Genomic DNA, 23,114 nt, shown 5'->3' with positions numbered 1-23,114 from the left:
AACCACGGAGATTGTCACATGCCGATAAACTTAAAGTAGATGAAAAAATAAAAGTACTTTTGCGAGATAATATAATTAAAGAGAGTGATTCTCCATTTGCAAGCCCCATCGTTTTGATACCTAAGAAAGATGGTGATATAAGATTGTGCGTTGATTACCGTAAATTGAATAAAGATACTTATAGAGACAATTATCCTTTACCTTTAATCGAAGACATTTTGGACAAATTGAGAAACAAAAAAATATTTTCGGTTTTAGATTTAAAATCTGGGTTTCATCAGATTAAAATTTCCGAAGAATGTACTAAGTTCACATCTTTTGTTACTCCTTCTGGTCAGTTTGAATATTTACGTGTTCCATTCGGACTTTGTAATGCCCCTGTAGTATTTCAAAGGTTCATTAACAAAATTTTTAGGAAATTGATAGAAGAAGGAAAAATTTGTGTTTATATTGACGATATTATTATTTTTTCTGATACTTTTGAAGAACATTTGCAAATATTACAATCTGTTTTTGAAATTCTGAATAATAATTTATTAGAGTTAAATTTGGAAAAATGTAAATTTTTGTATGAAGAAATTGATTACCTAGGCTATACAATTAATAAATGTGGAAGACGACCAAATAAATCTCACGTTGAAGCTATTTCGAATTTTCCTGTTCCAAAGACTATTAAAGATGTTCAAAGATTCATAGGTTTAACAAGTTATTTTAGAAAATTTATTAAAAATTTTGCAACTATTGCTAGACCTTTATATAATCTATTGAAAAAAGGTACAACATTTTGTTTTAATAATGATCAATTATTTGCTTTTCAAACACTCAAAGATAGATTAATATCAGCACCAATATTGTGTATTTTCAATCCAAATGCGGAAACGCAACTTCATTGCGATGCAAGCTCATATGGCTTTGGAGCAATATTGCTGCAAAAACAAGAAGATAATAATTTCCATCCGGTTAGTTATTTTAGCAAGAATACAGATAAATTTGAGTCTAAATTACATAGTTTTGAAATGGAAACTCTAGCAGTAGTTTATGCGATTAAACGTTTTTATGTTTATTTGTCTGGAATGAAATTAAAAATTTTTACCGATTGTAATGCACTAGCGCAAACACTGATGAAGAAGGAAATAAATCCAAAAATTAGTAGATGGGCTTTATTTTTGGAGAACTATGATTATTGTCTGGAATATAGAGACGAAGTAAGAATGAGACATGTAGATGCTCTGAGTAGACAAAACATGTCCACGGCCAATGAATTGGCAGATGATGTTGAGGTAAAAGAAATAAATTTGTTAGATACAGAAGACATCGAAAGAAATGTAATTTTGGCTCAAGAGCAAGATGATAAATTAAAAAACATAAAGCAACATCTTGAAAATAGCACTTTTCCAAATTTTGAGTTGAATAATGGTATCCTTTTTAGAAAAAACCATGATCAATTATTATTAGTCATTCCAAAACTAATGATTGATAATGTAATCAGGATTTGTCACGATGAAAATGGACATATTGGTTTAGATAAAACAATGACAGAAATCAAAAAGCATTATTGGCTCTCAAATATGAGAAAAATTGTTAAGAAATATATTTCTAATTGTCTAAGTCATAGGTTCCCAAACTTTCAGGGTTCGCGACCCCCTATTGCCAGCAGACATACTTTTCGCGACCCACCATAGAAATTTCCTCATTTGCTGTCTGTTACAGTAACATTTTCTACTGTCCCTCGCGACCCCCTGGATGAAGGCTGGCGACCCCCCTGGGGGGTCGCGACCCACAGTTTGGGAAACTATGGTCTAAGTTGTATATTTTATAGCCCAAAAGAGGGTAAAAAAGAAGGATTTCTGAAAAGTATTGATAAAGGATGTGAACCTTTCAATACAATTCATGTAGATCATTACGGCCCGATTCAATTACCATCTAGTGGAGGTCACAAACACATTTTAGTAATAGTAGATGCTTTCACTAAGTTTGTAAAGTTTTATCCAACCAAGACAACAAACACGGATGAAGTAATAAGGCATTTATCCAATTATATGAGCTGTTACAGCAAGCCAGCAAAAATCATTTCGGACAGAGGTTCTTGTTTCTCTTCTAATAAATTTGAAGAATTTATCAAAAACAATTACATTGATCATGTTAAAACTGCAGCATACACTCCAGAGGCGAATGGTCAAGCAGAACGTGTGAACAGAACATTAACGCCAATGCTCTCAAAATTAATTAAAGACACTGGTCTCAAATGGAATCAATTGTTGAATAGAATGGAATATATATTTAACAATACATATAACAGATCGATTCAAAATTATCCTAGTGTTTTATTGTTTGGAGTATTTCAAAGAAATTTAAATATAGTAGATCATAATTTGGAAGTATTTGTAAGAAATTTTCAAGTTAATAACAATCGAATAGATTTGCAAGCTGAAAGAAATAAAGCAAAAGAGATGATTCTGAAAAATCAAGCATACAATAAATTGGCAACCGACAAAAAGCGTAAGAAGGTAAATGAGTACAAAGTAGGAGATTTTATTGTTCTTAAATCAGTTTCACCATCAAAATTGTCAGAAAAATTTAAAGGACCATACGTTATCCAAAAAATTTTACCAAATGATCGTTATGTAGTAACGGATATAGAGGGTTTTCAAGCATCTAGTGTTCCTTTTCACTCAGTGTGTTTGCCAGGAAATATGAAACTGTGGTTGTCTCTCAATAATTTGATTGGTCAAAATTTAACTGATGGAAATGACGATGAGGACATCGGTTAATCAGGATGGCCGAAATGTAGTAATAATCATGGTAGGCACTGACTTAGGACGGACACATAGATGTTGACATTCAATAAACAACCTTCGAACTGAACAGTTGTGTTTCCTTAAGTTGGCTAGAGGGTTCGGGTAGAGATTAGGGTAAGTAGAAGGTTGGGTTGAGGGTAGGGTAGAGGGTTAGAGTAGAGGGTAGGGTAGAAGGTAGGGTAGAGGGGAGTGTAGAGGATAGGATGGAGGGTTAGGGAAGGATGACATGAGATGATATGAAAGATGAGATGATAGATGAGATGAGAGATGAGATGAGAGATGAGATGAGAGATGAGATGAGAGATGAGATGAGAGATGAGATGAGAAATGAGATGAGAGATGAGATGAGAGATGAGATGAGAGATGAGATGAGATGTGAGATGAGAGATGAGAGATTAGAGATGAGAGATTAGAGATGAGAGATGAGATGAGAGATGAGATGAGAGATGAGGTGAGAGATTAGACGAGAGATGAGATGAGAGATGAGGTGAGAGATTAGACGAGAGATGAGAAGCAGTGGTTCTCAAGCTGGGGTTACGGGCCATGCTGTATTCGCAAGAACCTAAAGAGGAGAAAGAGTGAATATTTGTTGGATTATGCATCTCAAGGGGTATGCATTACAATGCTCTGGGGTTTTCAAACTGGAGTTACGGGCCATGCGAATTCCTCAAGAATCCTAAAGGCTTGAGCTTGAGCTTGATTGACCGCCCGCAGTTGCTACTCCAGTATCGCGAGATCAGCTACACTCACACAAGGAACCAATGAGATAGCTGCTTGAGACTAACAGGCATCTTCAGTGTGTAAGCGTTGGTGGTCTTGTATTTTTAGGCGACAATGGCGCCTGCTGCGTCAGGTTGCAGGTCAATGGGGAAGGGGAGGGGAGTGATGATTGCAATCGCTTGCCCACATCAGGCCGTTGAATCCTCTGCGCCTGCACAAGGTCATGCGGATGTTGGTGTGTTGGTGGGAAATGTTTATTTTTGGCACATGGATCATGCATTGCTGCAAGGGTGCCAGGCGTAAAGCGATAGATTGTGTGAAGATTACTGTGAAGCGGCACAGTCCTCTTGGTTGCATAACTTGTAGGCGTTTGACACTGTGTTGTGATTAAAATTGGAAGGAATGGAAATGGCTTTTTTTTAATGCGTTTCTGGTTCTAGCGATCGCTACGAACATACGAATATACATGAGATGTATATGTAGGAGAGAGAGAGAGTGAGAGAGAAAGTAGATAGAAAGATACAAAATAGGAGGAAAGAGACGAGCCAGGGATTGAACCCAGGACCTTCTGCATATGAATCAGAAGCGGTAGCCACTAGACCACCAAGCTCGTTCCTCAAGAATCCCAAAGGCGATGAGAAAGTGAAATCGGCTTTTCAAATTATGCATCTCAAGCAGCATTATACAATAGGGCTCCGGGTCATTTTGCCGAATGCCGTTTGGTCGAACTCCATTTGGCCGAAAAGGTCATTTGGCCGAATGCCGTTTGGCGGAAAAATGAATGATGAAATAAAGTGACCATGGCATTGTTTCCCGTTTCAGTATATCTCAAAGGAACAGTCCATGATTCAAAGAAGGAAAAAGCTTTGATAAAATATCGGTAGTTTCAACGTCAACTAATCAATGAAAATCAAAACTAGAAAGAATAGCCTATGATTGAAAGAAAGAAATACGTCTGATGGTCATATTGGCAGTTAGAATGTCAAAAACATCCTCTGAATTCTTTTGGCCGAATCATGAAACGGCATTCGAAAAAAAAAAAGACCCTATCGGCCAGATGGCATTCGGCCAAACGACATTCGGCCAAACGAACTTAAACTTAAACTTTGCTCTTCTTCCAAGCACTTTCGGTTCTTGAGATATTCACATGGGCCGTGACCATAGATTAGAAATAACCGATGTTTCAACATATCTATATTAGGGATACTGATCCTTAGAATGATCAATCCGTAAAACATTGGCTTTTCTTCCTAGTTCTTTCGGATCTTGAGATATTCCCGTAGCCCGTGATCATAGATTGGAAACCACTAATTTTTCAACTTATCTATATTAGAGATACTGATCCTTACGATGATCAATCCGTAAAACATTTGCTCCTCTTCCTAGTTCTTTCGGTTCTTGAGATATTCCCGTAGCCCGTGATCTTAAATTGGAAACCACTACTTTTCAACATATCAATATTAGAGATACTGATCCTTGAGATGATCAATCCGAAAAATATTTGCTCTTCTTCCTACCACTTTCGGTTCTTGAGATATTCACGTGGCCCTGAAAAAAAAAACACTGCCCCGATTTACGCACTAATTCCCAAATAGCGCTCCCCCCAAGTTACGCTCCCCCCGTTTTGAGCGTAAATTGGGGTTTTAGTGTATTGGTGATCGCTAGGTCGGAGCAAAACTTCCTCCCCTCTAAAGATGGGCGTGGCCGGGGAATAGTGCTTTTAGTATAATTGTTTAGGATTGAACCAAGATTAACTCCCTTGCCTTGTTCCAATAAGCATTTTGAACAAGATCACCAAACGGAACATAAATGTTCATAGCAGGGATTTTTGCGCATCCGTACAGATTTCGTTCTATATGGAATACAGATTTTTGAGCTACAGGGGCTATTTTATTTTTGTATGGGATACAAATTTATCGTTCAATTTTTTTTTTTTTTTTTTATTCAAACTTTATTTAGTAGGCCTATACGCCCGAAAGCTTAACGAGGCCGAAATACTATTTAAATTTTTCGTTAGGCAAATTGGTATCACAGCCCTGTGATCCCTGTATAGCACACAACTTTTTTTTTTCTCCTTCCAGCGCTTTGTTGACAGCCGTCGCTTGATACTGCCATCGTAGGTCTCGTACGGAGAAATTGAACTGCTCCAGTCATCGGCGTCATCATCTTCGCTCGTGGTCTGTTGTTCCTCTTGGTCTGGTATGGAAGTTGTGTTGGTTGCGCGTTCGGCTTCGGCAAGCGCGCGCCTGCTTCTTGCCACTATTGTGATGAACGTATCACTCGCATCAGGGGATGATTGAAGCGACTGGGTACTGCTCATCGGTGGGAAATCAGCTTCGGTAAATATCGGTTCGCTGATCGAAGTCGCTGTTGTGGTCGCAGTTGTTGTGTTTTCGGGTACGGTGGTCTCCAAGCATCTCTGCTTTGGGTGTGCTGGTTTTGTGCAACGCCTGCACGTTTTGGTCTGGTTTGTGTGCTCCACATAGCAAATCTCATTTGCAATAGTGAGATAGGATGGAATCGGGTGTTTGATTCGCATCAACAGCACTCGAACCCCGTTAGGTATGCCGGCAAAATAATGCTTCCAGCGTTCAGTTTGTATGGAGTAAACGTCCCCGAAGTTCTTCATATAGTTCGCGACCTTTGAATCTTTGTTATATTTGTTATAACAAAACAATTTCAGAATTTATTAGATTTTTTGTATTGTTGTGATGACGCTTGATATTTTTTTAAATTTTGGTCACTCGAGATTTATAAATACAATACTTGTAACAATATTGATCTGAAATATATAACAGAACTTGTTATAATTTTGTTATGATTTTACAAGTTCAATCTAACAAAATTTGATAGAATCTTATTATAATCATATCTCAACTTGTTATATTTTTGTTTGAATTCGAACGAGTTTTGATAGATTTTTTTTATTATTTCAACTACTAACGGTACATGTTTTATAACAACCGTTGTTACGAAAATCATTGTAACAAAATAACACACCTGTAATAATTTTGTTTTTCCCCTCTAGTCGAGTTCAGTACGAATCGTACTGAAAAAATCAACTTTTTGCAACTCGTTACATAAATAACTATTTTGCAATTCTCAATCATAATTATAAGTTAAATTCACAGGAATGTGTGGCGTAATGGCCTACTTTTCCCTGTGTGTATAAGTGTTGCATAATGAAAACAGAACGGAAAAGTGTTGTATAATGATGACTATTATGCAACACTTTTCAATACACAAATTGTATTCGTGAAATAGAGCTGTTAATGACCTACACTATAGACACAATAGATACCATAGACTCACGGAGTGTCTATCGAATATGACATCATGTAATCCATTGCCGCTTTCAAACTCGTGATGTCATGCTCGTTTGGCTACACGAACTGACAGTTCACTTGGCTACAGTTGTCTTTGCCTGCGCGAGTCTATGGTATCTCTAGTATCTATAACCTACACGCGTCTTTCGTCGATTCTAACGTCGCCGTTGTTCGCAGTTCAATTGTGAAGTGAATGGAACCGAAGGTTTTGTACTGATAAAAAGACTTGGAAGCAGAAACTGAAGATACTTTTGATTACGCGACCAGACCTCGAAAACTCGAAAACAACTGCCACAGTCTACCTGATCAAGAAAAAAAAGCAGGCTGATGCAGGTAGATGCTCACACGTGGTTTCCCTTGAAACATGTTAGTGCTGTTAGGCAGTATCATTCTCAGTGAATTTTTTTTTCATTGCAAAAAAAATTGTATGCAACTAGTTCCAAAACTCGATTTTTGCAGCACTCGTCATATTTATTCAACTCGGTAAGCATCGTTGGATAAATGTACGACGAGTGCTGTAAAAATCTTCATTTTGCAACATGTTGCATAAAGAACTATAAGCGGCTCAGATTATACACATAAGCAATTATCACACATGGTATTCAATTATTCGGTCACCTAAAAATAATTGATAAATGATTAAATAAAAAAACATAAAAGTTACAACAGTTAGCATGACTTTTCGCGCTTAATCCAATCTTATATAGTTGGTAGAAATGTTAATTATTTCGTATGATGAATGTAGAAAGCTCGTAACTACCTATTAAATGTTTACACATACCTTTGTGTACTTTATATATTCCACAACAGATTAGATTTTATTTCTTTATTTGATAGACTTTCAGCCCTATTCTGGTTTGTTTCGTCTTGAGCCAATAGAATAGTGATCATAATCAGAACTATAGTCTGCTGTATCCGACAGAATTTCAAACATTGTCGCGCAACATCTCCGTCTACGCATGCTGAAGCTACTCACGTCCTACCCATATAGCATATCGCGTCACTCGGTTTTATCCAGTAGATACAGAGTCGGGAGCCGCCACCACCCGCCACACGCAGTCAGTGCGGCAACATCGCTCTTCTCATGCAACCATGCGATCTCCTCACGATGTGGGGGTCTTCGAAGCCGCGCGCGGCATCACATCACCAGTGCTTCTCTATAAATAAAGGTGTAGCATCGAGTTTTTTGCCCAGTCTTGATAATACAGACGTGTGCGACCCATCACCCGCAGTAGCGCAGTGTCAGCCGTAGTTCAAAAGAGGTGTGTGATCTGTTTCTGGGGGAAGAACTTTGATCTTGAGGACGGTGTTGGTCGGGTACTTTGGTGGGCGTTGGGAGTAGTGATTGAAAAACCGTTCCGTCTTTAATTTTGCGCTTTTCTTCGATTCCATCTCCGGTTCTTTTGCAGCACACAGTCAGTCAGTGGTGAACCGTGATTAAGTGATTTAGAGAGGTGTAGTAGAGTGCCGCTTGGAACCAGAAGCCGCGAAGAATCAAAATGAAGCGATTGTTGGTGTTTGCCGCCCTGGTGGGTCTCTCGATGGCCCAGTTTCCGAACGGACGTGTGCTGGAAGCTCCCAATCCGCAGCTTTGCGCCAACCGAATTATTCACGAGCGCGCTCCCGATGGCAAGGGGTGAGTTTCAGCTATTTTTTTGTGTTTTGCGGTGACTTCTTACGTGATTTTCATCTCGGTGACTTCAATGGGATTAAGCGACGAACGTGTTAAACGGTTTATGGATGATTACGCGCGGGAAAGTGATTTTGGGCGAGAATGAAACCTTTGTGTGGTGTGCGCTGCAATGCGGCTTTTGAATTGTTTAGCGTATTAGGTGGATTATGAGGAAAAATGATGAATGAGTTATTCGGTTTATTAAAAATGGTAAAAATATGGTAGTTGTGCAGTGAAGAAAGGAAAATAATTGTGAGGGAGATAACATTCAGCCCATCTTGCAAGATTTTCGATATTATTTTATTATAAACGAGGTGCACAGCAATGTTGGCAATCATACCCGTGAGAAAATAGCGTTTTGAAATGAATCAAAACCAGTTGGACTCATTTTATTCTAAATTTTGTAAAACACTAGCAAAGGCAAAAAGTTTTTTCTTCATTAAACAGAAAATCTTCTAAGTGTGGCAAAATGAGTGTGACGAAACGAACATTTTTGGAGAATGTGCATTATAGATGCTCGTACGGCATCCAAAACTAGAAGTGATGAATATCGTAAACCAGGATATAATTGATTGGTTTGATCTTTGTCATGAAATGTTCCAACACACAATATTTGAAAGATTCTGCTCACAAATGGTGCTTCGTTTTTTATTAGTATTTATCTTTAGAAATCCATGGATTTTATGTCAATTATCATAATCATAAAAAATACATATCGATTTTTCGAATAATTTTCAAATATGTATTTATGCTTTGCATAAATACATATAAGATATAGAGGTTCTACACCACTGTATTAACATAATATGATATCCCGGCACTCCATTTCATGAATGAAATTTTCGTAGAAATGATGCATTTCAATAAAATAAAAACTACTTACTGAAAGTAACATTTAGTTACTAGTGAATTTTGTCCTGTTATTTGAGTTTTAGACAAAAATAATTACTAAATAACTCCAAAAGTCATATAGTAAGTTTTTAGACAACAAATCTTAATTCAGACATATTTAAGTGTTTTGGATATTTAATTGTTATCGAAAATTATTTACTTGAATTCAGAAAATTAGAAATATTCTTATTTCTTAATCATTGTTTTAAATAATTCAACTTTCTGAAAATTGTTACGTAAACACAACACAACAAGTTCACACAACGCTAAACATATAAAACAAGCAAGTTTTGCGTGAAAAGGTAGAACTTGATTATCTGGGCAGCTAAAAAAAAGCCCCCCAGCCCATTTTAGGGGCCTCCCAAAAACCGTTTTTGCTTGCTTTATGTTTACATGTTTACATCAACTTTTTTTACATTTTGCTCAAGTATTGTTCAAAAACATAGGAAAACTTATTTGCCCATCGCATTTGTACCTCCGAGTGGCCTCCATAATCCTTAATCCGGGCCTGGATGAATCTCTGCCACAGCATCTGAAGAAAAGTTCCTAATTCAGCAGCACATCTCCACCATCTTTTTGTAGGCGTTAAACAAAAAACTGAAAACTATAAGACGCTGTCCATAAACTACGTGGGCGTAGACTTTTGTCCATTTAAAAATTTCGAAAATTTTATGGACCAGAGACTTCGGGCAGACACTAGGAAACAAGAGTTTAGTCTGGGGTCCAGTAATTCGATCTAGGGATTTCTCCAGGAATTTCTAGAGGAATTTCATTAATTTTGAAGGTTTTCTGCAAGAAACTGTTTTGACGGATTTATTGAAAGAACTACTGTCGGATTTCTTGGTGGAGTTTCTGCAGGATGCACTGGATCCCACAAGACACTTCTGGAGGATTCCCAGAAATAACTCAGGCCAAACATTTCAATAGGTCCTATCTGCATTTGAGAGGCTCTCTTTGTTAACTTTCTCTTTCAATTATTGCAATGTAATGGTACACTTTTCAACTATTTTTGCAGTACAAATCAAAAGACGATTGTTTTGACCGTTCAATGCAAGGAGACAATCATAATACAAATAAACAGCTGAGATATTAACGAAAGAGAGGGAAACCAAAGAGAGCCTCTCTTAACTGCAGATAGCACCATTAGACATGTTTGACCTGAACTCCTCTGAAGATTTCTGTAAGGAACACCACGAGGGTACCCATAGAGAACTTCTGGATGATATGTAGAGGGAAGTCCTGCAGGATTCCCAAAAGTAACCCTTGAATAACTCCCAGAAGCAACTTTAGGAACTTCTTTAAAGGATTCCTAAAGGGTGGTACGGTCAAAATTTGGTCAAACAATTTTTTTCATAACTTTGGACTGCGTACACCAAAATAGCTGATTTTTGGACCAGTAATTACATGCATTATATGTAGCTAATGCCATAAAAATTTCATCAAAATCGGTTTAGTTTTTGCGGAGATATTGTTGAATCCTGAGATCTGCAATTTTAAAATTTTGTACAAAGAGGCTTCAAAAATAAGAACACATTTTTACTGTTTTATTTAAAGAGCCAGGAATACTGAACCGAATTCAATGATTACTTTCTGTATATAAGGAATGCATGTCCAAATGTTGTGTAAAAATTTCATTTAATTTGATTTCGCCACTGATGTTTAAGTGGCACCCTATCAGTTTTTTTTCATATTCAAACTGCCACAAATTTGGAAGTATTCATACATAATAACTCAATATTTTACTCACATCATATTTGTATAACGCTATTATACTGTAAAATTTTCATATGAATCGGAGCAGTATTAGTAGTTTTATAACCAAAAGTATGCTCTACTGATCTTAAATTGTCAATGATTGACTATGGAGCGCCTTTGTACAAAATTCTAAAAAGGCAGGTCGTTGGTTTTATCTATATACCAACCAAGTACTGATTTATCGACCGTATTCTATAATTAACTTGATGATTTTGTGGCTATATCGGTCTCTTTCTACTCATAAGTATAAGGGAGTAGAGATCAAAGTGGATAATGAAATGATAGATATGATAGAATTCGCTAGGTAGCGAACAAGTGTGAAAATTTTTATAGAAGGTGAAATTAGGGAAGTAGGCCATGTATTGAAAGAATACATCGAATGCGTGAAACTTCTGCCGTGCGACCTGTGCTTTTAAACAGATCGTCTTGATTGGTAGTTCATACCACCTTACCAAGACTGGCAAAAGTTTCAGGCACCCGACTGCCTATGTATTGTTCTGTTTTCATCACAAATTATATCGATCGGTAGCTTTTTCGGAATTCTATCATTTCATTATCCACTTTGATCTCTACTCCCTTATACTTATGAGTAGAAAGAGACCGATATAGCCACAAAATCATCAAGTTATACTTAATACTTAATACTTAATACTTAATGGATTTTGATGAAAATTTTATCGCATGAACTACACTTTATGTACCATTACTGGTCCAAAAATCAGCTGCTTTAGTGTACGCAGTCTGACGTTATGAAAAACATTGTATGACCAAATTTTGTCCGTACCACCTTTTAGAAGGAACAGAAGGAACTCCTGAAGGATTTCTGGGAAAAGTTTTGGAGGAATACTAGAAGCGAATTCCCCGCTGTCAAAAGGTGATATTGAAAAATCTGTTTTGAAATTGGTTGTAGGTATCAAAATAAAGTTCTAAAAATCTGAAAAAAATAGTTGCTCAGAAAAAGGTGCTCTCTCGTATAATCGATATTTTTTTCTAAATTTAAAACCCGATTTCAGGAGGGTGTCTTGGTTAAAACCCAGAACGATTTTTTTTATGAATTCCAAGTCCTAGTGGAATCCTCGAGATCCCTAAACGTATCCCGAAGAAACTTTTATAGGGATCTGTTTAGCAATATTTGGAGGAATCATAGAATACACTCGTGAAGGAATGCCTTCCGGAAGGAAAGAACGATATCCTTCTATGTTGAGATATCGAAATCACGTCTCAAGGGATTGAACATTCCAGGAAGTGTGTCGTTGTTGTAAGCGTTTATCCGGGTACTGGACTTAAAATATATGTACCTACTCTTGCGTTGAAATGAAATACACAGTTATATGAATTTAAATTTCTCGAAATCCCAAAAGTATGGTCAAAAATGTAGAGTCACAAAAATGGAACGAACATTTCTGTTAGGCGTCAGTTAAAAAAATTGAGAAAAAAAAGTTCAATCAAGATGTGCCTAAAGACCTTAGTGAACAATCGAATTCTAAAGTTAACTGCATAATTTTGCTTTGGGAACGTGTTTTATGGTAAAACTTACAGTTCATTTTAAATGTTATAAAATGTGTTGTTGAAGAAAATTATTCCATTTTATCACTACATAAGTGACCCGATTTTGTCAGCCCCTTTTCGGAACACATATTTTGCTCTCTTTAAAAACTTAAACAGTTTTTCAAAGTTTTTATTCCTCTATGTTCTGCATCTCAGCTGTAGTTTGATGATAAATACTAATAAATTGCTTAAAATGTGCTCATAAGATAATGAGAGCAAAAAGTTCGTCGCAAAATGGGGCTGACAAAATCGGGTCCTTACTGTATTCCGCTTTTGTCATCTGAAAATCGCGGACCGTGTTGGCAAAACCGGAACATACCTGTAAATTGAACTAACGTACACAAGCAATCAGCCTTTACTGGACGACTCAGTACAAGTGAAACTCGGGTTTTTAAATACAATGCCAATGTCGAAATTCACTATTTATTGTCTTTGGAAGGTGTTGCGCTGGCAACACTGCCCGTGATGATCGTTTGTGGTTGATTATTGTGTCAAAGTGAAATGATCCTAGTGAGATGTAGGGTATCGCGCCACTTGGGCGGTGGCTTCTATATTCGTCTGTTTTCCACTATAACTCAGTCAATTTTGAACCAATTGACTTGAAATGCTATACCTATCTCACCACATTCCAAAAGTTGTGTCAATTGGTTCAAATTTGACTGAGTTATAGTATAAAACAGACGAATATAGAAGCCACCGCCCAAGTGGCGCGATTCCCTATTGAATTGAAGATCATTGGTGTGTTGTAAAGTCATGTAAGCATAAGTTGGCAGTTTGCGGCAAATAATAGAATTAGTTCTTAAGGTGTCATGATGCATCACCAAGCTCTCATACGAATCATTGACTTTTTGCTTTTCAATAATTGTTTGCCTCGCGTTTTTGAAGTGATAAAAAACTGTCAATCTTCCAGCCACGCAGCAGAAAAAGTATCATCGCAATCACTATGAGTGAGCAAATAGGATGATACTTTTTCATACGACTATTCGCTTTAGTAGCCGAGAATAATCACTTTGAAATTTCGAGCCACATATCCAACATGGCTGCCGATGCTGATGATGCCATAAAAAGCCTTAAAAATTCGTAATCTACTTACAGCTTACAGTGCAGTTAAATTGCCTAAAAGATAACTAAACTAGTATCTTAGAATTATGTGACAGTAAGTTAAAGAAGTTTATTCAATTTGCAATTCTAACCTTAAACCTATTATCTACCACAGATAGAAACATAAAATGTTACGAGATTACCCAAGTAACCAGGAAGGATTTAAAATAGCATTCCTTCAGCATTATATTAGCCTTTACGACAAGGCGTTTAATGCTAATTAGCCGTATATGCGCCTATAGTGCTACCTCACAGCAGGTTTTGGCAAAATAACGGGCTGTCTTAGTGCTATCCCTTCAGGAACGTCGTGATGAAATCGTTGCTTCAGATTTGAAAAGGGAATACAAGCATTGGTAAACAATGACTTCACACGTCGCTCCTGAGCCCTTCTTCTTCTTCTTCTTCTTGGCGTAACGTCCTCATTGGGACAAAGCCTGCTTCTCAGCTTAGTGTTCTATGAGTACTTCCACAGTTATTAACTGAGAGCTTCCTCTGCCAATGACCATTTTGCATGCGTATATCGTGTGGCAGGCACGAAGATACTCTATGCCCAAGGAAGTCAAGGAAAATTCCTTTACGAAAAGATCCTGGACCGACCGGGAATCGAACCCGTCACCCTCAGCATGGTCATGCTGAATACCCGTGCGTTTACCGCCTCGGCTATATGGGCCCTAATGAGCCCCCATCAGCTTATTCACAAAAACTAAGATCGTTATCAGATAGAGCAAACATCGATCTTTCGGATAACGGTATTCATTTGCGTGGGTGGGTTGCTGCTATGCACTACGGAGCGTTTTCGAAAAAAAAAAAACACAAGACCTCTTGGGCCCTTTTCAAATGTTGCTCCAGAAATGTCAAAGAAGCGTAACGCGTAAAGCGTAAATGTGTGCCGAATAGGTGGATGCTTAGGTGGATCATAGGATTGTTTGAAAGAGGGAGGAAAGAATCATATTCCACAGATATTTAAAAGAAGGGATCGTAATGCTCTACCACAATGAAACATCTCAATGAAAACAAGTTTTGAATGTTGAATCTGAAGCTGCTATCGAATCATTCTTTATATTGGCGATTAAATCAACGCACGTCACCAGAACAGCTTTAGCATCGTGGATCAGGAGCAACAGCATCAGAAGCAGATATGATTTTATCAATCTCCGGATCATAAGTTCAAACCTACATCACTACAAAAATCAGCAAAAAAGTACCACCTAGCACTGGCTGGAATATTTTTAAGGACGATGAAGCGGGGAAGCAGGCTGAGAGAACGAGAAGCAGACGTCAATCTGTTTTTGTTTTTTTTTTTGCCCGATGAGGCGTTCCGCTTTGACATTTCATCACGACGTTCCTGAAGAGATAGCACTAAGACAGCCCGTTATTTTGCCAAAACCTGCTGTGAGGTAGCACTATAGGCGCATATACAGCTAATTAGCATTAAACGCCTTGTCGTAAAGGCTACTATAATGCTGAAGGAATGCTATTTTAAATGCTTCCTGGTTACTTGGGTAACCTTTACAGGACGGCGCCTGAAGCTGAAGACAATTAAAATTTTTAAACCACAGAAAAGTACACGGGTCGCTAAATTTCATATCTGATAAAACAAAAAAAAATCTCTACAATATCATATATATGCACTTATTTCATCTAGTATGTGAAACTACATGGCTCTGGATCAGTATGGTCTGGTTTTTCATCGAAATTAAGCTATTTTTTTTACTGTTTTAGCCATTTTGTTTTATGACCATTGGGTGCGCAGTTTTTTGATACCCACTTTTAAGGCTTCACATGTTAAACATCAAATATATTCATGTTTATTTTGCAGTGCTAGAATAACACTGTCATGGAAAAATAGTCATATATATCCCATATTTAGCTTGTAATAGTGCCTTGAAATTTTCGCATTTTTTATTGCCGCACCCTGTACATTATACCCAGGTAGTCGAGAAAATTGTTCCGACTGGAACGGAAATCGAACCCGCCATCTCTGGATTGGCGATCCATAGCCAACTGGAGAGTGGAGACCGCAACTTATAAACACAGCCACCATGAATACGAATCGAACCGTGGCAGAGTCATGCTGATCGGTTTATCCGTTCGTGAGTTGTGTTGCCTCAAAGGGAATTCAAACTCATTTTTATATGCCAAAGGCATAAAGGGTGAGTCGTTAATTGGGTTCTTTAGGGGTATCCGGATAATTTCATAATCGGATTCTCCGCCCAAAAATTAGTAGAAATCCAAAATTTTATAATTTTTGGAGTCCGGGAACTATTTTTAAAATGCATTTAAAGTTTGTATGGGGAAATTTTTTTGTTCGGGTCGAACTGTCACTTTATCGATTGAACTGTCATTCTATCCACAAAAATGAAAACTGTTTTGTTTATTTGGCCATCAAAACAAAGGTATTGGAATCTAATAAAATCACGATATGCTCAGAAAAATGAGCTCTTTCGATTAGGCTATAGAAAATAGCAATATTTTATTCACTAAACAACCCAATTATTGTGCCACCCTACCTTCAACTGATTCGCAAATTGTCTACGAAATGAAACCAAATTTTTACAGTAGTTTAGTATATGTATGTATATCAACTTTTTGGTATAGATTCAAATTTAGGATGCGTTTCAATGAAATTTAAGACATTTTCAATTAACGCCCTCCATGGAGACATGTTCAGGCTCCACTTGAAACAAATTATTAAAGCTCTCAGGTTTCTTATGCGCATCGTGCCTGGTTTTCACCCAGCTCCAAGCTTATGTTTCACTGACAACCGTTCCTGAAACCTATTGACGAACATTAAGATGATCCGATAATGTATAATCATTAATTGTTCCAAGGCGCGATACCATGATTTTTGATTTTAGCATGTGATTGTACAACTTAGAACTGTTAACAAAATTTATTCCATATCGACCGGAATCTCACTGATAACTGCTCAATTCATTATATGTAAACAATAGATTATAAGAAGAAACTGTGCTAAATTTGGTTGATTTTAGTGAAGTAGGAAGAAAGTTGCGTTAGTTTGAAAATGGCACAATAATTATCGACTCACCCTTTACTTCGCATGCAACACTTCATTAACTTTAAGAACAACGATTTGTGCATTGATTAAGAACGCAGTGCACAAAATATGTAACATGTCGCTAGCTTCAGAGATATTGCAATTTCTGCTTAAGGAGGGCATATCATACCTGTTTGTCCTACTCAAAGATTGTTTGTAAGATATCAATTGCAACTGAAGCCAGAATATTTTTTTATTTGGTAGGCATACTCTACTATATTGTAATGACAGTTTAACGGGAAAGTGCCACATTATATGTTTTTTTTAATAATATAAAGTTTTCAATAATAATTTACGATATTTGATTAGATATGTAGGTATTTCAACTTTTATGTTCCTCCGTTTTGACCCAATCGCACCCAATAGACTAGAAGACGCTCTTAGAACCGTCATAAAAACCAAAATGAAAGGTAGTAGTTTTTAAGCTTCTCGAAACCTCTGCTGGACTAATTGGTCATGAAAATGGTACTTGAGTTGTCATACATTAAATGTCATGTTTAGTCACACACAGCTATACCAGTGCAGTGTCCTGAGCTTACCATGTGGTAAGCTGTAGCATGGAATCAATAATCAATCGGAGATTATGAAATAAACTACAGGTTCAAGGCCAGTAAATTTCACTCATAATAGCATGTCATAACTCCCACAATACATAGTTCATTATTGCGTTATTGAATGGATATCCCGTCACACCAATAGAGCTTTCTCCTGAAGCATTGCAATAATGCCATCTATTGTAGATCGTGTGTCGCACACGGGAAACCGTAAATCCAATAATGCAAATCTTCGCTTTTCGTACCGATCACTCAATGTCACATTTTGTTTCCCCATTTTAAATCGCAGATACTTCTTCTCGTGGCGCGACCCAACCCTACAGGGTGCGGAAAAGGACTGGCTGGACGCAAGGAATTTCTGCCGTCAGCGGTGCATGGACAGTGTCTCCGTCGAAACCAGCCCGGAAAATGAATGGATCAAGCAGAGGATCGTCGACGGCAAGGTGAGTTTGCTTGGCACTCAGTGTGTGAATTGACATGGTTTGGGGGTGAGAGCATCAGCGTAGATGACTGAACAATTAATAGGTAGTTGCTGATCCGTAAATGACCGATCAATATTGCGAGGGTATGCGTCTCATTATTAATCAATATACAGCATGTGTGCCTAAATACCCAGGTCGACGTGGAGGACAAAATAGCCGACGATTGTGCAGTTTTCACAGATATTGTGTAAATGCACTCAACTTATGAGTTATAAAAAGCAAGTCATTTGCAGTATATCATATTGTTAATAAAAACCAGATTGTCAAAGGCCAAACTCTGTCGACGCAACGCGAGCACATACCCAGAAGCGGAAACAACTAATGGCAAAAGCTTTTGCTCCTCTAAAATACCTTTTACGACCACGATAACATCATCATGCTTGAAACCTCGCACTTCCACCTTAGTATCTTCAGCGTAATTTGATTTTGGTGCCTCATTAGCATCGGCCCAAGGTGATTTGGCATGTAATCGAGGGAAAATTTCCCACCGCCTTCATAACCGCATATTCCCCGGACAACATCCTTGCGCAAGTTGATTAATATTCGCTTACGCAAGGAAGGAACAACAGCCCGATCTGCTCCGATGTAAAACTCCATGAATCATCCCCTGATGGTCACGCCTTATTGGCAAAAACCTCCACTTCAACCGGTTTCTGCGCCGTTGTTGAGGGGTTCCTCTCAGACCACACGCATGATCTCGGAAAGACCACAAGAGGACGCTTTCTCCTAGGTAGGTAGGTACGCAAAACATAAGAAGTTATCACCGAGAGTTTGCCGGCCGGCCCCATCATGTGCCTGCCAGCCAGTGCGTTTACTACACATAAGTGTCGTCTAGTGGCTGGCTACGCATAAATTGGCTTCTTTAACGGTGTTGAGATAATTCGATATTCTGAATCTGCATGTCAAACTGAGCCGAAATCCAAATTTTCATAAATTTTGGAGTCCGGGAACCTATTTAAAAATCAATTTGAAGTTTGTATGGGAGCGGTTTGTCGAATCACCCCTCGTCGCACTTTGTACTGGGCGGAGCTGTCAAACAGTTGCCCAGCTGTCACAAGGTGATTTCAAATAATCTCTTTGAAATTGATTTTAGGTACCAAAACAAAGTTCCAAAAATCTGAAAAAAATCATAGTCACTCAGAAAAAGGTGCTTTTTCGTATGAAACCAAAAAATCAATACATTTTTCATAATTTAAAAACCCAATTATCTGCGCGCGGCCGTTGTGAGTGCAAAAACCCTCCGAAAATGAGACTCACGCCGCCGCCCCAGCACCAACAATGGAAAGTGTGTAAGTACCTACCTACGAGAGAAGATATCGGGCTGCGTGCGTGCGGTATTATACCAACAAGTGACCCGGGGATCGTTTATGACAACGCAGTATACCACACTATTTGGCATTCGGGACACGCCCTGCATAATCATAAATTTTATGTTATGTAAGCGAGATTGAAAAATTTCGTCGTTTTAGTTTCGACGATTATGTAGGACCAATACGCGACCTACCCTTCCATTTGGGTGAAATTGAAATTCATCCGGCGTCCGTCGCCTCCATTCGGGTGTGTTATGTGAGGCAATGTCATCAATTTGAACTTTATTGGGTAATCGCAATGTGTAAGGAATGTGTGCTAATTTAGTCGCAGATATGTGTATATATCTAAATCCAGAATTCAAACTGCTCTACGGGTAATCGTGGCAATATTTACACGAATGGCATCCGAGCGTTATCCAATAATGATGCCACAGTCCCTTCCAATTACAACTGTGAAAAGGCAGAGGTATATTCGATCTCTAGTACAACACTAGTCACGCTAATAAATATTTTTCCCTTCATTTGACGCTCCGGGATGATCTCCAGCAGGCAACGTACTCCTAAGATATAGCCGCCTTCAATTCGAGTCTAGGAATCGAGATTGTTTCAAGGGAGCTACTGTGGTCTTCGCACCGACAAGGGCCACGGGAACTCCGCTTTCTGTCTCCAACCGGAAATACGCAACGGAGGGGAAGTCAAAGGCTGTCAAGATTTGGCGCAAAAGGCGTTGAAAAATATCACCGGCGAATGCAGATTTGAACCAGTTGGATGAAGAGGCTCGACCATCGCTGGCGCCGGCCTGTGATGTCGTCCGGTATCTGTTGATCCCACTCCGTACCATTCGCCCTCACATCTTGCAGCAAGATTTTACAGTGCACAAGGAAAAACGAGATGAACCCGAGGGGGTCGAACCACTCTTGACGTTTGGTGGGAATGTGGTTTTTGACGAGTACAGGGGATAGACAAAATGATCGGGACAAGCTAAATTTTCTCTTTTCAAAAAATGTTCAACTAGCTGCAACTTTTCGAAAAGTGCATCAAATATTTTCAAATTTTTACTCTGAGTGCATCAACTAGTTGTGCATCAGTGGTTCAAATTTGAAAAAGATCGGGCAATTCTCCACGAAGTTATAAATATTCTTGAAAAAGGTAAAATTATTCGATAGCCAACTTTGAGCTGTTATATCTCCGGATTCAATGAACCGATTGAAATGAAATTTTGACCATTTATGACTTATATAATGAACTCTGGAAAACATTTGACTTAACTTGAAATTTGTAACAAGAAACAAAATTATAGCGATTTAAATTTTTTCACGATTTTTTAATAAATTGGTCCAATTTTAATATGCATTCTATAACTTTTTCAATTTATTGGTGGCTATGTGGTTACTTTCCTTCAAAACACGTTTATATATAAGTCAATTAGAGGGAAATTAAATGAACTATAATTTGCATCTTGAATTTTGAAACGATGTTGATATTTTGGAAAATTTGACGTTTTATTAGAAAAATAATCTAATCATTATAATTTTCTTCCGTGTTAAAAATATTAAGTTAAGTCAATGGTTTTTCATAGCTCATTATATAGGTCATAAATGGTCAAAATTTCATTTCAATCGGTTCATTGAATCCAGAGATATAACAGCTCAAAGTTGGCTATCGGATAATTTTACCTTTTTCTAGAAACTTTATAACTTCTCGGAGAATGGCCCGATCTCTTCTAATTTTGGACCACTAATACACATCTAGTTGATGAACTTACAGTAAAAATTTGAGAATATTTGATGCACTTTTCGAAAAGTTACAGCTAGTTGAACACTTTTTGAAAAGTGAAAATTTTGCCTATCCCGATCATTTTGTCTATCCCCTGTATGTTCTACAGGTTCTCTCTCAAGCCTAAAGCGTACACAAACACATCTTCGTGAGGAATCCACTACATGCCCAGCACTTATTCCGACTTCTTTCCACGCTCCATCTCCAAGCTTTTTGGAACGCATTCCGAACCTTCTCCGATTGCCTCCAGAACTTTTGCTTCGTTGTTGGATAACAAGTGCCACAATGTATATAAACCACCCTTGGAATGCACAAGCTTCACTTCGTTGATCGAGATGCTTCCTGGAGGGTGTCGAAGCTGTCCAAGTAATCGTCCCACACACCGTTTCCCTGCACACCGTGCGCCGAGGATCGTCCTTAGCACGTGTCGCTCAAAAACTCCGAGCGCTTGCAGGTCCTCCTCGAGCATGGTCCATGTCTCGTGTCCGTAGAGAACCACCGGTCTTATTAGCGTTTTGTACATGGTGCGTGCGCGTGGTGAAGTTTTTTAGACCGCAGCATCTTCTGGTGCCGGTAGTAGACCCGACATTCGCTGATGATTTGAATTCCACGATTCGCGTTGTTGTCAGTCGTCAGTAAGGATCCGAGATAGACGAATTCCTTCACCACCTCGAAGGTATCCCCGTCTATCGGAACATTACTACCCAGACGGATCCGGTCGTGTTCGGTTCCGCCTACCAGCATGTACTTTGTATTTGAGACATTCATCACAAGTTCAACCTTTGCTGCTTCGCGTTTCAGGCGGTCTGCCACCGTTTCAAATGTTCTGGCGATAATGTCCATGTCGTCCGCAAAGCACACAAATTGACCGGATTTTGTGAAAACCTTTCCCCGGCTCATCGCATTACAGCTTCCAGAGCGATGTTGAAGAGTAGGCATGATAGTCCATCACCTTGTCGCAGTCCCCGGCGAGATTCAAATAAACTGGATAGTTCACCCGAAACCCTTACGCAGTTTTGCAAACCGTCCATCGTTGCTTGAATCAGTTTCCTTCCATTCCGTCGGTAGTTGTTTGGTTTCCCAGATCCTGACTATCAAACAGTGCAGACAGGTAGCCAACATTTCTGGGCTCATCTTGATGAGTTCAGCTGCGATACGATCCTTACCAGCTGCTTTGTTGGTTTTGAGCTGGTGAATGGCATTTTCAACTTCCCTCAGCGATGGAATTGGCTCATTTTCGTGCTCCGCTACACTGACGTCGTCGTTTCCTCCGATGCCGTGGTCTTCCGTGCCTATACGTTCTTCACGCCATTCAGGTGGTGATCGAAGTGCTGCTTCCACCTTTCGTCACCGCACGTCCGTCCATCAAGCCCTGCACATTTCGGCTCGCGGCACGAAGCCGTTGCGGGATGCGTTGAGCTTCTAGTAGAACTTCCGTGTTTCTTGGGAACGGCACAGCAGTTCCATTTCGTTGCACTCCGCTTCTTCCAGGTGGCGCTTTTTCTGCGAAAGAAGCGCGTCTGCTGTTTCTGCTTCTGTTTGTAACGTTCCACGTTCTGCCGGGTTCCTTGCTGTAGCATAACCGCCCGTGCTGCGTTCTTCTCCTCCAAAATCGCTCTTCACTCCTCGTCGGACCATTGGTTTCGTCGACTTCTTTCCATGCACCCGATGGTGATCTCGGCCGTGTCGTTGATGGCGTCATACTGTTCTTCAGCAGTCCTCTAGAGAGGCCACATCGAGCTCGTCCTCGTCTGGCAAGGCTACCTCGAGGTGACATCCGGTCGCTCAAAGTTGTACCGTGGCGGTCTCCGGTACCGTACATTATTAATGACGGAAAGATTTGGGCAGTTTGCATCTGGGTATAGTATGTGAAATTAATACAAACACTGTTTCTCTAATACTACGAGAAAGTAAAAAAAAACAGCAGATGATCCAAAAATTCCTTAAAAAATCAAAATTGTAGTTATTTTCTTTTTCTTTTTATGGGTTTTCAGTTGGAGCTGCGTGACAGCTTGTTTGTCAAGGCTGAACCCGTTATTCAAATTTCATCTCTACAAAGACCAATGTTTAGACGGAATAGGCTACATACATACATACATTTATTTGTTCAACATCATTAAGAC

General features: G+C 38.8%; 3 protein-coding genes across 3 annotated transcripts in view; 2 read left to right on the top strand and 1 right to left on the bottom strand.

The window, feature by feature from the left end:
- LOC115254212 (uncharacterized) overlaps positions 1-23,114 on the bottom strand; it is a 165,056-nt gene that overhangs the window by 41,425 nt on the left and 100,517 nt on the right. The gene's annotated exons all lie outside the window — the stretch shown is intronic.
- The window catches only part of LOC134288470 (uncharacterized), a 90,653-nt gene that overhangs the window by 35,300 nt on the left and 32,239 nt on the right, over positions 1-23,114 (top strand). The gene's annotated exons all lie outside the window — the stretch shown is intronic.
- The window catches only part of LOC109417976 (uncharacterized), a 36,954-nt gene continuing 21,847 nt past the window's right edge, over positions 8,008-23,114 (top strand). Inside the window, exons 1-3 of the mRNA XM_029876657.2 lie at positions 8,008-8,106; positions 8,254-8,480; positions 17,713-17,866. Coding sequence (XP_029732517.1) covers positions 8,344-8,480; positions 17,713-17,866 — 291 coding nt within the window. The 5' untranslated portion in view covers positions 8,008-8,106; positions 8,254-8,343. The remainder of the gene's footprint in view (positions 8,107-8,253; positions 8,481-17,712; positions 17,867-23,114) is intronic.

Source organism: Aedes albopictus, chromosome 2 (genome assembly GCF_035046485.1).
Source record: "Aedes albopictus strain Foshan chromosome 2, AalbF5, whole genome shotgun sequence".
Classification (NCBI taxonomy): domain Eukaryota; kingdom Metazoa; phylum Arthropoda; class Insecta; order Diptera; family Culicidae; genus Aedes; species Aedes albopictus.
Note: the sequence above shows the minus strand (reverse complement) of the source record. Positions and strands in the feature narration are given on the sequence as shown.